Below are 21,224 nucleotides of genomic sequence, written 5' to 3' on the forward strand. Positions count from 1 at the left end.
GAAAAAAGAGGCCATAAAAAAACAAGAGAAAAGGCCCAAATAAAAAATAAAAAAAATAAAAAATAAAAAATGAGAGAAAAAGAGAGAAGGGACAATGCTACTATTCTTTTTCCACACTTGTGCTTCAAAATAGCACCATGATCTTCATGATAGAGAGTCTCCTATGATATCACTTTCATATACTAGTGGGAATCTTTCATTATAGAACTTGGCTTGTATATTCCAATGATGGGCTTCCTCAAAATGCCCTAGGTCTTCATGAGCAAGCAAGTTGGATGCACACCCACTTAGTTTCTTTTTGAGATTTCATACACTTATAGCTCTAGTGCATCCATTGCATGGAAATCCCTACTCACTCACATTGATATCTATTGATGGGCATCTCCATAGCCCGTTGATACGCCTAGTTGATGTGAGACTATCTTCTCCTTTTTGTCTTCTCCACAACCACCATTCTATTCCACATATAGTGCTCCAATGTCACCTCATGTATAGCGTGAAGATTGAAAAGGTTTGAGAACATCAAAAGTATGAAAAAATTGCTTGGCTTGTCATCGGGGTTGTGCATGATTTAAATATGTTGTGTGGTGAAGATGGAGCATAGCCAGACTATATGATTTTGTAGGGATAGCTTTCTTTGGCCATGTTATTTTGAGAAGACATGATTGCTTAGTAAGTATGCTTGAAGTATTATTGTTTTTATGTCAATATTAAACTTTTGTCTTGAATCTGATGGATCCGAACATTCATGCCACAATAAAGAGAATTACTTAGAGAAATATGTTAGGTAGCATTCCACATCAAAAATTCTATTTTTATCATTTACCTACTCGAGGACAAGCAGGAATTAAGCTTGGGGATGCTGATACGTCTCCAACGTATCTATAATTTTTGATTGTTCCATGCTATTATATTATCAACTTGGGATGTTTTATATGCATTTATATGCTATTTTATATGATTTTTGGGAATAACCTATTAACCTAGAGCCCAGTGCCAGTTTTTGTTTTTTCCCCTTGTTTTAGAGTATCGCAGAAAAGGAAAATCAAACGGAGTCCAATTGACCTGAAACTTCACAGAACTTATTTTTGGAAGGAAAGCAATCCGGGAGACTTGGAATCCACGTAAGGGAAGCAACGAGGAAGCCACGAGGCAGGGGGCACACCCACCCCCCTGGGCGTCCCCTCCACCCTCATGGCTCCCCTGGCGTACTTCTTCCGCCTATATATATCCATATACCCTAAAACGATCAGGGAGCACAATAGATCAGGAGTTCCGCCGCCAGAAGCCTCCGTAGCCACTGAAAACCAATCTAGACCCGTTCCGGCACCCTGCCAGAGAGGGAAATCCCTCTCCGGTGGCCATCTTCATCATCCCGGTGCTCTCCATGACGAGGAGGGAGTAGTTCTCCCTCGGGGCTGAGGGTATGTACCATTAGCTATGTGTTTGATCTCTCTCGTGTTCTTGAGGTAATACGATCTTGATGTATCGTGAGCTTTGCTATTATATTTGGATCCTATGGTGTTTCTCCCCCTCTACTCTCTTGTAATGGATTGGGTTTTCCTTTTGAATTTATCTTATCAGATTGAGTCTTTAAAGATTTGAGAACACTTGATGTATGTTTTGGTGATCAACTTGCAGGTTCCGCCCATGAACCTATGCATAGGGGTTGGCACACGTTTTCGTCGTGATTCTCCGGTAGAAACTTTGGGGCACTCTTTGAGGTTCTATGTGTTGGTTGAATAGATGAATCTAAGATTGTGTGATGCATATCGTATAACCATACCCACGGATACTTGAGGTGGCATTGGAGTATCTAGGTGACATTAGGGTTTTGGTTGATTTGTGTCTTAAGGTGTTATTCTAGTACGAACTCTAGGGATATTTGTGACTGAGGGAGTCCTGGATTAGGGGGTCTCCGGACAGCCGGACTATATCCTTTGGCCGGACTGTTAGACTATGAAGATACAAGATTGAAGACTTCGTCTCGTGTCCGGATGGGACTCTACTTGGCGTGGAAGGCAAGCTAGGCAATACGGATATGGATATTTCCTCCTTTGTAACCGACCTTGTGTAACCCTACCCCTCTCCGACATCTATATAAACCGAAGGGTTTTAGTCCGTAGGACAACAACCATAACATACAATCATACCATAGGCTAGCTTCTAGGGTTTAGCCTCTCTGATCTCGTGGTAGATCTACTCTTGTACTACCCATATCATCAACATTAATCAAGCAGGACGTAGGGTTTTACCTCCATCAAGAGGGCCCGAACCTGGGTAAAACATCGTGTCCCCTGCCTCCTGTTACCATCTGTCCTAGACGCACAGTTCGGGACCCCCTACCCAAGATCCACCGGTTTTGACACCGACGTTGGTGCTTTCATTGAGAGTTCTGCTGTGCCGTCGCCACCAGGAAGGATGTCTCATCCCGTCTTTAAAGACGGCACTGTTGCTAAGGGAGCTTTGGCTATCGGCCAAACTCTCCGGCTAGGTGGTTTTCTTATGACCGCCTGTTCGGCCACTGCGCCGACAATGACTTCTCGGGTCATCGAAAGGAATCTTCACGTCAGCTCGGAACTCACCGAGCAGTTAGATCCAATGGAGCTCTCTTCTCTGAACGAGCTCTTGGATCGCATCACCGCCCTGGGAGTCGCTACAGACTACGATCAGATTGGGCCTAAACCCGATCTGAGAGAGATGAACTCTCCCTAGGTCACCCATCACGTTGCAGTGGTGGAGGAACAATGCGGCAACCCTTCATCAATCTTAAGGACTAGCTATGTTCGGATTCCCGATCCCTCCAAGCCGGATACCCGCGGAGGGGAGGACGTCACTCAAGGCCTGAACCTAGAGTCAGGCAGCGGGCTAGATTTATCAGAAAACATCCAAGAATCCAAACTTCCGAGTTCGGAAACTCCTTGGCCCCTGAGTCTCAGATTGGGTGAGGATTCGGGTTCAATTCCACCCACCCACCCAAACATAAGCGATCTATCCCAAATTAGGCAAGAGCCCGAAGAAACAGTACACCATTACTGGGCCAAATTCCTCCTGGTCATGAACAGGATAAAGGACTGCCGCGAGGAAGACGCAATTTCATTCTTCTGCAATAATTGCACGGACAAGGGAATCCTCAACGCCATAAGTCATCGCGAAATTACATGCTTTGCCAACTTGGTGTCCATAGTACGAAAGTACCGTGCGATGGAAAGCGCCTGGAAAACCGAAATAAAATTTTGGGATAATCCGGCCCTGAATACAAACCCAGTCCGAAATAAAAGGGTGCATCATCACAATACACCTGGGTTAACTACCAAAAAGCAAAAGCCCTCTACGGGGCAAGGAACCGTACTGGAGGGATGGCTCAACGGACCCTACAAAATTCATAGTACATCGGATGCAATACCAACGCACAGCCTTAGAGCATGTTGGATACTCCGGCAGGTGGCCAAAAGTGGTGAGGATCTACTACTCCCAAATACCACAGAGCACCATCCCGTGGACAACAATACGGTGTTAACGGTCTTCGAGACCTTCGCATCAAATAATAGACGCAAGCGAACACTCCGCAGCATGGCCGAAATCTGCCACGTAGCAGAAATAAATCCTTGGAGTGACACGGCTATTACCTTCAATGCCAGTGACGAACCCAAATTCCGAACAGCCCGAGCACCAGCCGCACTGGTCCTCGGTCCAATTGTGGACGACTTTCGACTCACCAAGGTACTCATGGACGGCGGCAGCGGATTAAACCTCATCTATGAGGAAACTCTTCAAAAGATGGAAATAGACTGGAGCCGCATTGAGCAAAGTAGCACAACCTTTAAAGGAATCATCCCCAGTCGGGAAGCACACTGTGCTGGGAAAATCACACTAGATGTGGTATTCGGCATGCCGGATAATTACAGGTCCGAACAAATTACATTCCTAGTGGCCCCGTTCAGCAGCGGATACCATGCTCTATTAGGGCGGGAGGCGTTTACAATCTTCCAAGCCATACCCCATTACGGGTACATGAAGCTCAAAATTCCCGGGCCCAACGGAATCATCACTCTTGCTAGTGATCCGGACATAGCACTCTGTGCCGAAAATAAGACAGCCGCACTAGCCCTCGAGGCACTATCCGAAGCCCTAGCGGCCGAGGAACTAACTGCGATGCGCTCCACGGTGAACAGGGACGATGTGATACCCGATAAAAGATCCAAGTCCACCTCCTTTAAACCGGCGGACGATATAGTCAAATTCCAAGTCCATCCAATGGACCCTACAAAAACAGCTTCCGTCGGGGCACAATTAAACCCTGATGTCGACGCCGCACTGCGAAAGTTCCTACACGAGAACTGGGACATTTTTGCCTGGCACCCTTCAGACATGCCAGGAATCCCATGCAGGCTGGCCGAGCACAGCCTAAATATCCTAAAAGGATTCAAGCCAGTCAAGCAGGATCTTCGGCGTTTCTCCGAACCTAAGAGACAAGCCATGGGAGAGGAACTAGCCAAGCTATTGGAGGCCGGATTCATCAGAGACATAAAACATCCGGACTGGCTAGCAAACCTGGTGATGGTACCAAAGAAGGACAAATCCTGGCGCTTGTGCGTCGATTTTAAGGACCTTAACAAGGCCTGCCCAAAGGATCCTTTCCCCCTCCCCCGCATCGATCAAATCATCGACGCCACCACAGGACATGATTCATTGTGTTTCCTCGATGCATACTCCGGCTACCATCAAATTAAAATGGCAGAGCTAGACCAAGCCGCAACGGCATTCATCACACCATACGGCCCATTCTGCTTCAACACAATGCCCTTCGGGCTCAAAAACGCCGGCGCAACATATCAGCGCATGATCCAGACATGTCTGGCAAACCAGATCGGCAAAACAATGGAGGCATACGTAGATGACGTGGTCGTCAAAACCAAGCATGTCGAAACTCTAGTAGACGACTTGAGGCTCACATTCGATAACCTCCGAACATATGACATCAAGCTCAATCCGGAAAAATGCGTTTTCGGCGTACCAGCCGGAAAGCTCCTGGGATTTATTGTCTCCAGTAGAGGTATTGAAGCTAATCCAGCCAAAATCCGAGTGTTGTCACAGTTGGCTACCCCAACAGACCTCAAACAAATACAAAAATTGACTGGATGCATGGCGGCTCTAAGCCGCTTTATCTCCCGCTTGGGAGAAAAGGCATTACCCCTTTACCGCCTCCTCCGGTGCACCGAACACTTTGATTGGACGGTTGCCGCAACGGACAGACTGAACGAAATAAAAGCCATATTGGCAACAAACCCAGTCCTAGCCATGCCAAACATTGGCGAACCAATGCTATTATACATTGCGGCAACTCACCAAGTAGTAAGCGCAGTGCTTGTCGTCGAACGAGAAGCGGACGGACACAAATTCCCCCTTCAAAAGCCGGTTTACTATGTGTCCACTGTCCTTACTCCATGCAAATCACGGTACCCGCATTATCAAAAGATAGCATACGCGGTATTTATGGCATCCCGGAAGCTGCGACACTACTTTCAAGAGTGTCGATAACGGTAGCCTCGGAAGTACCACTTAACGATATTATAAACAACCGCGACGCGACAGGCCGGATTGCCAAATGGGCCATTGAGCTCCTCCCGTTCGACATAACTTACAAGCCACGGCGAGCTATTAAATCGCAAGTTTTGGCTGACTTCGTCGCTGAGTGGACGGAAGCCGAACTCCCTAAGGAGTACGGCACATATTCAAACTGGATCATGCACTTCGACGGCTCTAAAATGTTGGCTGGTCTGAGGGCTGGCGTCATTTTGACATCCCCAACAGGAGATACAGTTCAATACATACTACAGATAATGTATACGGACTCCAACAACGCAGTCGAATATGAGGCCCTTCTACATGGTCTCCGGATGGTAGTATCCATGGGCATTCAACGCCTAGAGGTGCGCGGGGATTCAAACCTTGCGATATCCCAAATAAATGGAGACTTTGATGCCAAGGATCCGAAAATGGCAGCTTATCGCAATGCCATCCTAAAAATGTCAGCTCGGTTCGAGGGGCTCGAATTTCACCATGTGGCTCGGGAAAACAATCAGGCGGCGGATATCCTCGCCTGCATCGGCGCAAAACGCGACGCAGTCCCTCCCAACATATTCCTGGAAAGGCTCTTCAAGCCATCCGTAGCATGGGAAGGGGACACCGGTAACAACAGTCCGGACCTAGCCAAAATACCCGATACCGAACTCTCTGACACAATCGGAGGCTCCGCCACCGAAATAACACATTCAGCCCACGAAATAATGGCCATTATTGCCCCGTGCATAGAACCATTCCTGGCCTACCTAACTAGACAGGAACTTCCGGAGGACCAAAATGAGGCACGCTGCATAGTGCGGCGATCCAAGGCCTACAGGGTCCATGAGGGAGAATTGTACAAAAAAAGCACTACCGGAGTCCTTCAAAGGTGCATCTCCGAAGAGGAAGGACGGAATCTTTTGGCAGAAATTCACGCTGGACTCGGCGGTCATCACGCCACAGCCCGGGCTCTTGTAAGCAAGGCCTTCCGTACAGGATTCTATTGGCCAACGGCCCGGGCAGATGCACATGACTTGGTCCAACGTTGCGCCGGTTGCCAGCTCTTTGCCAATCAAAGCCACATGCCACCCACCGCCCTCCAAACAATCCCCATTACATGGCCCTTCGCGGTCTGGGGGCTTGACATGGTTGGACCCCTTAAAGGGGGAACCCACAAGAAAAAATACTTATTGGTCATGGGGGATAAATTCACCAAATGGATAGAGGCTAAACCGGTTAAAACAGTCGAATCCGGACCGGTGATAGATCTCATATCCGGGGTTGTACACCGTTACGGCGGCCCCCACAGCATCATCACTGATAACGGGACGAACTTCACGGCCGACGAGGTAAAACTCTGGTGCAGAAAAATGGGCATCAAGCTCGATTATGCTTCAGTCTATCACCCACAAACCAACGGTCAAGTCGAAAGAGCAAATGGTCTTATAATGAGCGGCATTAAACCTAGATTAGTGCGCTCCTTAACGGAGTCTGACACGCACTGGGTAGAGGAGCTCGACTTCGTACTCTGGGGGTTGCGGACCACGCCGAATCGTAGTACTAGATATACACCTTTTTATGGTGTACGGCGTAGATGCAGTCCTGCCCTGTGATATCATTCATGACTCACCTCGAGTGCGCATGTACGAAGAAAGAGAAGTCGAGCTTGATCGGCAGGATAGTCTGGACACCTTGGAGGAAGAGCGCGACATAGCCAAAGCCCGTTCCGCATTTTACCAGCAACAGGCTCGCAGAAACCAAAGCAGAGAAGTACGGGCCAAAACTTATAATGTCGGCGAACTAGTTCTACGACTGCGGGATAAGAAAAAGAACAAGCTCGAGCCCAAATGGGAAGGTCCCTTCATTATCGACCAAGTTCTGACCGGTGGAGCATACCGACTACGGGATGCATCGACTAGTCGACTCGAGTCGAACCCATGGAACGCAGCCAGGCTTCGATGATTCTACGCCTAGCACCGGACTCTATGTTAGTCCCCTCCCTTTGTCCATTTTCTGCATATGCATCATCTGTCTTGTTTCCCTTTCTTTCTTTCTCTTATCATTTCTCTAGGCCTTCAAGGGTCACCTTGCGCCTCACTTGTACATTACAGATGCGCTAGCCGCACTCTCCATACCTGGGGGCTTCTTTCACAAAAGCTTAAATTATTTACCTGGGCCTCACGCCCAACACATGTGTTACACTTCCGAATGTACCTTTTTTCACCATTATATGCATCGATATGACTTAAGTTTTGGCCAAGCTGGGTTGCCTGGCTCTTGTATTTATGCCCTACGTTCCCGTTAATTCGGCTAGGGCATAAGGGGAGCACCTCTGCGATTGTTACCATCGGGTCAGCCGGACGTGTACCTCAGACTGGCTGAAGCCGAAAGCTAGCATTCTTAAGGGAATATTCGGTCGGTGAACAAAAGATGACTTTTATTTATTATCCATATCTACCGCCAGATGCTTTTTCTGCGCTTCTTGTCGCAATCCGGACATGCACTTTAGGGCATGCTTACCCAGGGAAAGGAACCCTTAACGGAACTATTCTCCCTAGAAGATGTTTCTTACTACCCATGTAATATAACATAACTAGTTGGGCACTTGTCTGATAAAAAACTAATGACCCCTACGCCTGGTCTCCACACATGCCTCGGTTATTACATAACCGAGAGGGTATTCGGATACACTCCGGACCGTCAGGTCCCGAGGTCGAAGCGAAAAGGTCCGCCACGACAAACGATCTACAATCCGGCTAGAAGGCATTATACATGTCACTTTAAAATTACATACTCAATTTGACTGGTTGAATTCCTCTTCAATACCATCCAATAGTCTGTCTAGTCTACAGTCCTGTTGGGAATACTTTGTGGCCAATTCTACTTGGCCGTACACTAATCTCACAGGGATCTCCTTCCCATCGGGCCCCACAGGTCCGACTTCGGCCATGTGGTTCGGGTCAGCCTTCGTGTACCGTGTCTTCACCATTGCCCAGGCTTCCCTGGTGCCCTAACATCAGGCCAATATCTTCCACAATCGACGGCGCTTCCTTCAGCTTTTCGGCAAGCTCTCCAAGGCCTTCAGGTATGGAGACGGATGGCCACAAGGCCTGGGCGACGCCTTGCATCACCTGTCGAACTCGTTCGTGCAGCTGTGAGAGCCCGGGAAGAAGGTCACTCGTTGAACCGGGCATTTCCTCGGCAGGACGACCTGTTAGCATACCTACAGACATAACTCTGTCAGCCAGCTTCCTCGCCGAACTCTTTTTCAAGTTCGTTCAAGCACTTACTAAATATGCCGCGTCGAAGCCGCCAATTTTCCTTAACAGAGTCCGACAGTTGGGCACGAACATCTTTTAGTTCCACGCCCAGCTTGGTGTTGGCATCTAGGAGATCATTTTTCTCCTGCCTCACCCTCGTAAGCACGCTCTCACCGGCCTTCACCTGGCGTAGGAGTTGTTGCTTATCCGGATTTACTCCAGCGTCATCTGCAATTTTATTGTCAGATCTGCATATACGCCGCATTCTATATGATACTTATCATTCGAAGGATATGTTACCAGAGGGGGTCTCTTTGGGCTCCCCTGCTGCGGCCAGTGCGGCCCAAAGTTGGGCTTTGCACTCTTCCAGCTCCTGGGATAGTTGAGTATTCTTTTCTGTAAGAACCTACATAACAAATGATCCTTAAATCAGTTATCCTAACTGTTTGAAGTCTCAGGGGCTACTGATATAAATAATCACCAAATTTTCTCACCCGTATGTCTTTTACATACTACTCCGTGGCTCTGGCTAGACCATTTTGAGCGGCACGGAGGTTCGCGTCTCCCGAGTTGAAGGCATCCAATGCCTCTTGGGAGAAATAAGCGTCACGAAGAACAATCCGGCGACGCCTGTGGTTCATGGCACTTTCCACCTCGGAATTGGTGGCGGACAGTTTATCCGCATCCTCTATCGGAGGAGCACCCGGCGCACGCCTCATATTCGTTCTCGCCTCCGAATCCGGCCTTGGAGCCTGGCTAGTGGAGGCGCGATTGGTAGCCTCTCCGGGTATAGTCTGGTGAGCGCTCTTTTTCCTGAAAAGAATGCATGGGCGTTAGTATGCGTCTGAGAATAATGTCTTGTAAGAAAGACATCGCATCGTACCGCTGCGTCGGTGTCTCAATCCGGACTGCGGGTCTTTTCAGCCTGCCTGACCTCGCGGCCCCTTGTTGGCCAGTCGCCGCAGGCTCGGCCTTCTGCCTCGAGGACCTCCCCTGCAAAACACACCTGTTATACGGCAATCAAAAACACGCAAGGACGGATCCCTTTTTTGCTGGGACTTCAGTCTCAATCACCTGTGAGGCTGGAAGTAGCCCAGGGTAATCGGCTGTAATGGCCACCAAAGCATTATCATTGCTCAATTGGTAAAACACCCCATCGATCAGCTCCACAGATATGTCCGGATCCTCCTGGGAGGCCGGGTCGAGGGACTGTCCAGGGTCCTCGGGTTGTGGAGGGGGGTTGTTTATCTCCCTTACAGCCTGGCGCAGTTCCTGCGTGGAAATCGCTAGACTGAATACTTAACTACGGGAATATGAAACGGATGGGTGAGAAAAAGTCTCCGCTCCCCCAGCTCGGAGGATTGTACATAGAAAATCCGCCCTGCGGGTTGACAGGAAGGAATTCCTCCTCTTCTCCCTTGTACAAAGTGGATAAGATCTTTATTAGATCAGCAACCGATCCCGGCCCTTTACGGCCGTAGCGGGTGGCGTCATCCTCCCCGTTGAAATCCCACATGGGGTGGCCTCTATACTGAAGCGGCTGCACCCCCCGCATGATACATATGTCCATGACCTTGATCATGGTAAATCTGGATCGAGCTAAAAAACTTATCCGGCTCATCAGGTAACGAACGTCCCTGTCATCTTCCTCCAGGGAGCTCCATGGACGCCAGCTCCGGCGCTTCTTTAAAGGGGCGTTGTCGAACTCAGGAAGGCCGATCCGAATAGGATCCGGGAGGGGGACGTCTTCTATATAAAACCATTCTGAAGGCCAGTCTTCGGACGTCTTCTTTGGGGTTCCGGACAGGTATCCGGTCCCGACAATACGCCACACTTTGGCTCCGCCCACTTGATATATTGACCCCTTATGAGAACAGGGCACAAGGCAGAACAACTTCTTCCACAGAGCGAAATGCGCCTCACAGCCCAAAAACAACTCTCAAAGGACTACGAATCCCGCGATATGCAGCATGGAGGCAGGCGTAAGGTTGTGCAACTGGAGGCCGTAGAACTCTAGGAGCCCCCGGAGAAACGGATGAATTGGAAATCCGACCCCTCTTACCAAATAAGGGACAAGGCATACCCGCTCTTCCTTGGAGGGATTGGGAAGGCTCTCCACTTGCTCTCCGCCATTATAGGTGGCGAGCCCGGCTCGAACCGGGATCATGTACGCTGGGGGAAGAAATCCCTTGGTCTGAAGCATCACTAATTTGCTGTGTGGGATGGAACATCTCTCCCAATCTCCAGGCTTGGAGCTAGGGGAGCGTGAGGAGGAGTTGTGTCGACCGCCCATGATGAAATGGATCTCTATCGGGTGCGCTCCGATGAAGGCTCGCCAAGGGAGGATGGTGTGATTTGGATGTGAAAACACCCTGGCTCTTCACATTCGCTCAACACGTGCAAAGTGGCCATTATTGGGCGTGGAAGCCAAGGAGTGCAACATTCACAAGAGACCGGACACTATTTCGATAGGTACACGGAATTTGGAGAGGAACCCGCCTTGCAATGCCAAAGACAATACTACGCGCCGGACTCATCGTCATTGAAGCCTGGTTCGGGGGCTACTGAGGGAGTCCTGGATTAGGGGGTCTCCGGACAGCCGGACTATATCCTTTGGCCGGACTGTTAGACTATGAAGATACAAGATTGAAGACTTCGTCTCGTGTCCGGATGGGACTCTACTTGGCGTGGAAGGCAAGCTAGGCAATACGGATATGGATATCTCCTCCTTTGTAACCGACCTTGTGTAACCCTAACCCTCTCTGGTGTCTATATAAACCGAAGGGTTTTAGTCCGTAGGACAACAACCATAACATACAATCATACCATAGGCTAGCTTATAGGGTTTAGCCTCTCTGATCTCGTGGTAGATCTACTCTTGTACTACCCATATCATCAATATTAATCAAGCAGGACATAGGGTTTTACCTCCATCAAGAGGGCCCGAACCTGGGTAAAACATCGTGTCCCCTGCCTCGTGTTACCATCTGGCCTAGACGCACAGTTCGGGACCCCCTACCCGAGATCCGCCAGTTTTGACACCGATAGTGACACTTATAGAAATAGCCCAACGGATTAATTGGAAAGAATAACTTTGAGGTGGTTTCGTACCTTACCATAATTTCTTCGTTCGTTCTCCTCTATTAGTGACTTTGGAGTGACTCTTTGTTGCATGTTGAGGGATAGTTATATGATCCAATTATGTTATTATTGTTGAGAGAATTTGCACTAGTGAAAGTATGAACCCTAGGCCTTGTTTCAACACATTGCAATACCGTTTGTGCTCACTTTTATCATTAGTTACCTTGCTGTTTTTATATTTTCAGATTACAAAAACCTTTAGCTACCATCCATATACCACTTGTATCACCATCTCTTTGCCGAACTAGTGCACCTATACAATTTACCATTGTATTGGGTGTGTTGGGAACACAAGAGACTCTTTGTTATTTGGTTGCAGGGTTGTTTGAGAGAGACCATCTTCATCCTATGCCTCCCACGGATTGATAAACCTTAGGTCATCCACTTGAGGGAAATTTGCTACTGTCTTACAAATCTCTTCACTTGGAAGCCCAACAACGTCTACAAGAAGAAGGTTGTGTAGTAGACATCACACATAACAAGCACGCTCATCTAAAGATTTGCCCTCAACTAAGCTAGTTGGGATTTCAGCACGAGCACATAGGGATCGAAGATGATCCAAGTAAGCTTCAGCAGTATGATAGATTTTGAGTGGTTCTTCAACCATTGGTTTAGTAGGTACAACTATTTTTTTGGTATTTTGTGTTTCCTACCCATAACTAAAGATAGAAAACAACTAAGAACAGAAAATAAAAATTACTTAGTGATAAAGCAAACAAGCACACATGAGAATATTCACCCCACGCTATTGCTCCCCGGCAACGGCGCCAGAAAAAGGTCTTGATAACCCACAAGTATAGGGGATTGCAACAGTTTTTGATAAGTAAGAGTGTCGAACCCAACTAGGAGCTAAAGGCAGAACAAATATTCCCTCAAGTTCTATCGACCACCGATACAACTCTACGCACGCTTGACGTTCGCTTTACCTAGAACAAGTATGAAACTAGAAGTACTTTGTAGGTGTTTTTGGATAGGTTTGCAAGATAATAAAGAGCATGTAAATAAAAAGTATGGGCTGTTTAGATCAGGACACAACTAAGTTAGTTTTAGTAAAGAGCTTTTTGTTACGAGAAAGTTATTTGTCCCTAGGCAAATGATAACTAGACCGATAATCATTATTGTAATTTTATATGAGGGAGAGGCATAATCTAACATACTTTCTCTACTTGGATCATATTCACTTATGATTGGAACCCTAGCAAGCATCGGCAACTACTAAAGATCATTAAGGTAAAACCCAACCATAGCATTAAAGCATCAAGTCCTCTTTATCCCATACGCAACAACCCCCTTACTCGGGTTTGTGTTTCAGTCACTCACGCAACCCACTATAAGCGAATCATGAACGTATTGCAACACCCTACAGCGGAGATCCCTCACGCTTGCGCGACACGGAGAGCACCATAGGACATCACCAATAATAAAACATGCAACTCAAACCAATCACGATCAAAAAATAACCATTAGGACAAAATGGATCTACTCAAACATCAAAGGATATCCATACATCATTGGGAAATAATATATAGCGTTGAGCACCATGTTTAAGTAGAGATTACAGCGGGTAAGAGAGAGGTTACACCGCTGCATAGAGGGGGGAAGAGTTGGTGATGATGGCGGTGAAGTTGTTGGTGAAGATTGCGGTGATGATGATGGCCCCCGGTGGCACTCCGGTTCCACCGGAAGCGAGGGGGAGAGAGCCCCCCTCCTTCTTCTTCTTCCTTGACCTCCTCCCTAGATGGGAGAAGGGTTTCCCCTCTGGTCCATGGCCTCCATGACATGGGAGGGGCGAGAGCCCCTCCGAGACTGGATCCGTCTCTATGTCTCTCTCTGTTTCTGCGTTCTTAGATTCTTCCCTTTCACCGTTTCTTATATTCCCGGAGATCCGTAACTCCGATTGGGCTGAAATTTTAACACGACCTCTATTCGGATATTAGCTTTCTTGCGGCGAAAGAAGGGCACCAACCGCCTTACGGGGTGGCCACGAGGGTCAGGGGTGCGCCCCCTGCCTCATGGGCCCCTCGAGCATCGTCTCGCGTGGATTTTTCTTCCCCAAAATCATATATATTCCAAAAAAATCTCCGTCAGTTTTTATTCCGGTTGGACTCCGTTTGATATGGATATTCTGTGAAATAAAAAACATGCAACAAACAGGAACTGGCACTGGGCACTAGATCAATATGTTAGTCCCAAAAATAGCATAAAAAGTTGCCAAAAGTATATGAAAGTTGTAGAATATTGGTATGGAACAATCAAAAATTATAGATACGACGGAGACGTATCACCCCCTGCCCCCGTATATAAAGGAGGGAGGGAGAGGCCGGCCCTAGAGGGGGCGCGCCAAGTGTGTGGAGTCCTACTAGGACTCCCAAGTCCTAGTAGGATTCCCCTTTCCTTTCCGGAGTAGGACAGAAGGAAAGAAGGGGAGAGGGAAAAGGAAAAGGGGGCTGCACCCCTTGTCCAATTCAGACCAGAGGGGGGCGCGCGCCTCCTTCCTTTTGGCCTCTCTCCTCTATTCCCGTATGGCCCAATAAGGCCCAATACTTCTTCCGGTGAATTCCCGTAACTCCTCGGTACTCCGAAAATACCTGAATTCGGAATCTTTCCGATGTCCGAATATAGTCGTCCAATATATCGATCTTTACGTCTCGACCAGTTCGAGACTCCTCGTCATGTCCCCGATCTCATACGGGACTCTGAACTACCTTCGTTACATCAAATCACATAAACTCATAATACAATCGTCACCGAAACTTTAAGCGTGCGGACCCTACGGGTTCGAGAACTATGTAGACATGACCGAGACACGTCTCCGGCCAATAACCAATAGCGGAACCTGGATGCTCATATTGGCTCCCACATATTCTACGCATATCTTTATCGGTCAAACCGCATAACAACATACGTTGTTCCCTTTGTCATTGGTATGTTACTTGCCCGAGATTCGATTGTCGGCATATCAATACCTAGTTCAATCTCGTTACTGGCAAGTCTCTTTACTCGTTCCGTAATACATCATCCCGTAACTAACTCATTAGTTACAATGCTTGCAAGGCTTATAGTGATGTGCACTACCGAGTGGGCCCAGAGATACCTCTCCGACAATTGGAGTGACAAATCCTAATCTCAAAATACGCCAACCCAACAAGTACCTTTGGAGACACCTGTAGAACACCTTTATAATCACCCAGTTACGTTGTGACGTTTGGTAGCACACAAAGTGTTCCTCCGGTAAGCGGGAGTTGCATAATCTCATAGTCATAGGGACATGTATAAGTCATGAAGAAAGCAATAGCAACAAACTAAACGATTAAGTGCTAAGCTAACGGAATGTGTCAAGTCAATCACATCATTCTTCTAATGATGTGATCCCGTTAATCAAATGGCAACTCTTTGTCCATGGCTAGAAAACATAACCATCTTTGATTCAACGAGCTAGTCAAGTAGAGGCATACTAGTGACATTCTGTTTGTCTATGTATTCACACATGTATTATGTTTCCGGTTAATACAATTCTAGCATGAATAATAAACATTTATCAAGAAATAAGGAAATAAATAATAACTTTATTATTTCCTCTAGGGCATATTTCCTTTAAATTATCCCATAACTAGTTAAGAAGCCTCAATAAATGAGGAAGACGACTTATGATAAAAGCTAGGGAGGAGGCGGCTTATGTTTTAATCCGCCAAAACCCGAACTATGATAACATATGAATGCCCGTGAGAAAAAGTAGCTTGAGCCATCTACATTGACTTTATCTTTCTCTCCAACGCAAGCTACCACAAATGAGCCTAGTAAGGAATAGAAAAAAAACTCTACTACAGATGCATCTCCAACAATGCTACAACGTTTAACATTTTTGCATGCATCTCTATTTTTTACTCCTAATTTTTCATATTTTTACACCGAACAACATTTTTTCTTCTTAGCATTCGCCTCCTACACAGGGTCCCGTTTCCCCATGCTAACATATTTCTTCTAACACCCGGATCCTGTTGAGGTATCATCATGGGGCTATGCATTGGACACTGCCCTACGAAGCAACAATCCGACTGTTCATTAGAATACCAGTCTTACTCCAATTAACAGGAGCTGGAAATAGAATTTCGAAAAGATAAATCTACATGAGCTTCAAGCCTTCAACACGGGGAGGACGAACATCTCCTTATTTCTTTCGGCACAGCGGGCAGCGGCTGCTTCGGGGTACTGGCCACCCTCCCTCGGCCTCTCCGGCCGCCCAGCATCCAGAGCACGAGGTGGATGCCGACGTAGGCGAGCACGGCGGCAGCCAGCGCGATGACGTACCCGGACGTGTGCCACTCCCGGCTGCTCCCGGCGGCGTAGGCGCCCAGGAGGCCGAGCAGGTCCAGCACGATCGCCGTGTTCATGGCGTAGAGCAGCAGGGCGTCCTGCAGGGACCCCTGCAGCAGCAGCACGATGACCACCACCGACGCCACAAAGGAGGTGGAGTTGCAGTAGAAGAAGGCCCGGAACCGGGCCAGGTCGCTCCCGCGCAGCAACGGGTTCCCCGCGGTGGCCCATCGCTCCGACACGCCGCCCGGCGGCTTCAGGCCGGCCTGGTAGGTGACGCTTGCCGCCAGGATCGCCAGCAGCATCAGGTACTTCCGCCGGCTGGAAGTCGCCTCCGTGCTGGGCCTGGGCCTGGGTGAGCTACTTCGTCGTCGTGGCCTAGAGGAGGAAGACGGCGTGTTTGCCTTGCTGCTGCTGCCGGCGGCGGCGCTTGACCCGGAGGAGGAGCCGTCTTCTCCGTTGACGGTGGCGCAAGTTTTGAAGAACTTGAAGAACACGAGCAGCTGCACGACTATGAAGGCGACCACGGCGCCGACGAGCACGAAGACGTAGATGGACGTGCGCAGCTGCCGGGCGCACCCGGCGGCGTAGGCGCCCATCAGGCCGAACAGGGCGACCACCATGCACACGTAGAGCGCGTAGCACCGTATGCCCGGCCGGTACAGGTTCGGGTTCACGAGCATGACGATGAGCGCCATGGACGCCATGAAGCTCGTGGAGTTGCAGTAGAAGAACGCCAGGTACCTTCTCCGGTACTCGTCGTGGTCTTCGAGGACTGGGGAACCCGCACTGTATTTGGGGCCATCTTTGGTCCAGAAGCCGCCCGGCGGGGTGAGCCCGGCCTGATAGGTGATGGTGGCCACCAGGATGGCCAGGAGCAGCAGCCGCTTGCGCCGCTTGTCGATCCTCCTCTTCTCCTTGTCGCTCAGCTCTTCGTGGTGGAGGGTGAAGAAGACGACATGGATGACCACGTACACCAGGACGGCGCCCGCCAAGGCCACGACGTAGATGGAGGTGCTCACCTCCCGGCAGCTCCCGGCGGCGTAGGCGCCGATGAGGCCAAACAGGTCCAGTATCATGGCCACCTCCAGCGCGTGCCCGCTCATCAGGCTCTTGTTCTGGACCATGAGGATGACGACCAAGGACGCCACGAACGCGGTGGAGTTGCAGTAGAAGAAGGCCTTGTACCGAGCAGCGTGCTTGAACTGGAGGATCGGGTCGCCGGCCTTGAAGCCTGGTGGCACAGCCTCCGGGTCGCCGTCCGACCACACGCCGCCGGGCGGGTCCATGCCCGCTTGGTAAGTGATGGTGGCGGCGAGAGTGGCGAGCAGCAGAATCAGAGATTTGGCCTTCTCGATGCCTTCCTTCTTGTTGCCTGTGATCGCCGCATCGGCGTGGCTCCCTTGCCACCCGCCGCCTGGTGTTGCCGCCGGCAACTCACGCGCCGGCGATGAGATTTGACTTTCGGTCTGGTTCTGGTGGCACCCGCGTTGTTGCAGCCAGTGTGACGCGCGCGCGGAGATGCTCTTGAGTCTTAGCCAGGAGGAGCCGCTGCTCTCGGGTGGATCCGGGACGAGCACCATGACCACCATCACGAGGAGGATGTACACGAGCACCGCGGCGACGAGAACGACGACGTAGGCCGTCGTGTCGGCCTTCCTCGAGCTCCCGGCGGCGTAGGCGCCCAGGAGGCCGAACAGCACGACGAGGATGAACCCGTACATCTGCAGATCGGCGTAGCACCTCTGCAGCCGTCGTCCCAGGAGCAGCACGATGATGAGCAGCGACGCGACGAACGCCGTGGCGTTGCAGTAGAAGAAGGCCATCAAACGGGCGGATTGGTGGGCCTTCAGCATCGGGTCGCCAGCTTTGTGGCCGCCCTCGTCGGCTTCGGCGCCACGGAAGCCGCCGGGCGGGCTCAGGCCGGCGGCGTACGAGATGCCGGTCGCGAACGTGGCGAGCAGCAGCAGCACCTTGCGCTGCTCTTTGTGCTTGAGCGCGTCATCCGGGCTCTCCTCCTTGCGAGCCGATGGCGCGTAGGCGGCGAGGAGGATGTGGATGCCGACGTAGGCGGCGAGAGCGACGACCAGCGTGGAGACGTACACGGTGGTCGGCAGGTCCTCGCAGCTCCCCGTGGCGAAGGCCCCCATGAGGCCGAGCAGGTCCAGCACCATGACGAAGCGGAGCACGGCGAGCCACGCCGTCCGCCTCTCGTTGAGCACGAGGAGGAGGAGGTTGACGACGAGCGACGCCGCGAAGGCGGTCGCGTTGAAGTAGAAGAAGGCGAGGTACCGCGGAGAGTGGTACAGGATCGGGACGCCGGCTGTGTGGCCCATGGGGTCAGGCTTGTCCTCCTGCCAGACTCCCCCGGGCGGGCTGAGCCCCGCCGCGTACGTCGCCGTGGCCACCAGCGTGGCCAGCAGCATGAGGTACTTCCGCAGGTGGTACTCCCACGACGGCTCTTGCTTGGCCGCCGCCGCCGCCGCTCCGGTGACGAGCTCCACCTTCTCGGTCGACGTCGCCATTTTACTCGCCACAGCTAGTGACCTCTATCTCTGTTACCTCTGGTGCAAGACTGGAGGCGTGGGAGGAAAATGGTGTGCCGATGGATGGATGGATGGACGCGCTCGTGCCGCTGCATATATAAACCCTTGAGCTACGAGCCCACGACTACGGTCACACGTGCGGATTAACTCGAAAGGACGCCGTGTTCATTGAACGTTCCACCCCCCTTGCGCGGCTAACATAATTAAACTTGTTCTAGGCCTGTCTGTACCTGGCCATGCCATCTCTACTCTCTACTTTTTTTTTTGCGAGTGCTACTCTCTACTTCTTTACTTCTTTATCTTTACTACTATTAAACAAGCAAACATATTCATCACTAAATACACCCAACCTAAGGTACACACAACAACGCGAAGCAATTACAGCCGCATGATTAGATCCACTTAGTTTAATCTAACCATTAAAATTATACTAACCCTCAGTCAGAATTGCGTTTAGCAATTTGCCCAAGCGGACGAAAACTCCGCCGAACCAAACGTTCCGCGCTCCACCTCGATACATCGCTCCGTTAAACCAAGGAAGGAAAAAAACACAACCCGATGTCAAACAGATAGGTATTTGCAGGCGAGTGATGCGGGCAACGCGGGGCGGTGGCGGCGACAGCTCGATGCAGGGAGGCGTGGGCTCCGGCGGGGCTGGCATGGATCTGGCGGATGTCAGCCAGATCGGATGGACGACGTGCGGCTCCGGCGAGTCGGAAGGGTGGCACCGGCGGCTGAGCTCCTCCATGGACTGCTGCAGTTCCAGGGAGAGAGAGAGCTTCGAAGGCCCGCCCTTTCGATCCGGGGCCCCTTCTTCCAGCCCTCTCGAGCACCGACGCCGTTGTCGTTCCCCTTCTTCTTAGACCCCCGGGACGTCGTGTTGCCGCGGTCTCCACCCCGTCCCGGTCTTCACCCGGCCACCGGGTCTCCTCCCTCCCTTTGAGGTATGCATGAGCAGCTAGGTTGTCTGATTGCTTCTTCACAACATCAATTCTCCTTGCTAATTCAATCGGTCAATCCCACTAGGGTGGGGATGGGACCTTCGCAATTTCTTTTTTTATAGAAAAGGCCAGAGCCTGATTTTATAAATAAAGCCACCAGGCAGAGTCAACAAAAACCACAACGACCAACCACATAACACAGACAGACTATCATCCAGAACCGCAAAGGATAAAGTAGAATTACATGGCTCCCAGGCCAGTACACGGCACGCAGGCCGGAGGAACTAAAGACATCGACAACAGGGCCAACAACACCTAATTGCCAGCTTGAACTGGAGAGATGGAGATAGCAAAGGTCTGAATCTTGGATAACATCGCATCAAAAGCGTCTCTGTCCTCCTCCTTAGTCAATAATCTCCACTGCTGCAAGAATATGCAAGTCTTAAATAAGCAATCAGGAGGTTTAGCAGGGAAAACACGTTCAATAGTAAATTTGTTCCTTGTCGTCCAAAGAGTCCAGCACATTGCTGCAAAGCCCACCCAAAACAATCTCCTCTGGGCCCCAACCAAATTATTGGCCAAGGTACGCAGGTCAGAGAAGGAGGTCGGGTTCCAAGTAACATGCATCCAGGATCTGATACAACACCAAAATAATTTAGCCAGCACACGATGAAAGAAAATATGCATTGTGTCTTCTCTCAACCCACACAAGGCACAACGATCAGACCCAGGACCATTTCGCTTACGGATCTGGTCACCAGCCGGCAGCCGCCCACGGGAGGCTTGCCAGAGGAAAATCTTAACCTTAGGAGGAATACGAGACCTCCAGATCCATTTAAATTTGGATGTGGTGGACCCAGCAATCAACTTACCATATAACGCTTTTACCGAAAAATGACCAAAGGAGGAGTGGGGCCGGACAACCGTGTCTTCCTCCTCCGAGAGCGTAGGGAAGACGACAACGAGATGCTGCCAATCAGCCAACTCTATGGGAGAGAGAGAACGACATAGTTGCAGGTCCCAATTATTGGAAGCGAGCTCAAAGATTGAGATCTCAGGGTTCAGACAATAAGAAAAAAGAACAGGGAAAGCATTAGCCAGCGTGGTCGAGCCGCACCACCAGTCGAGCCAGAATCTAGTAGATCTGCCATTGCGGACAACAAACTTGACGAGACCTTGGAAAATAGGCCTAAGCTTAACGAGGTCTCTCCAGAATTGAGATGCCCCCGAGGCGCGAGCAAACATAGGACTAGAAGAAGGGAAATATTTAGCTTTGAGGATGTTGAACCATAGGGGCTTGTCCGAGGTAATGGTCATGATCTTCCACCACCATTTGATGATCAAACATTTGTTCATGACTAAAGTGTTGGTGATACCCAGCCCCTAAGGCTTTTAGGTCTGCAAATAAGGTCCCACTTGACCATGCGATACTTACGTTTATTGTCAGCCGCATTCTA

At 50.0% G+C, this 21,224-nt stretch overlaps 1 protein-coding gene across 1 annotated transcript; it reads right to left on the reverse strand.

The window, feature by feature from the left end:
- Window positions 1-15,666: 15,666 nt before the first annotated feature.
- LOC119327698 lies at window positions 15,667-18,870 on the reverse strand. The gene has a single exon (XM_037600803.1). The coding sequence runs from the start codon at window positions 18,803-18,805 to the stop codon at window positions 16,109-16,111; it is 2,697 nt and encodes an 898-aa protein (XP_037456700.1). The 5' UTR covers window positions 18,806-18,870; the 3' UTR covers window positions 15,667-16,108.
- Between the last annotated feature and the right edge of the window lie 2,354 nt (window positions 18,871-21,224).

Source organism: Triticum dicoccoides, chromosome 7A, assembly GCF_002162155.2.
Source record: "Triticum dicoccoides isolate Atlit2015 ecotype Zavitan chromosome 7A, WEW_v2.0, whole genome shotgun sequence".
Classification (NCBI taxonomy): domain Eukaryota; kingdom Viridiplantae; phylum Streptophyta; class Magnoliopsida; order Poales; family Poaceae; genus Triticum; species Triticum dicoccoides.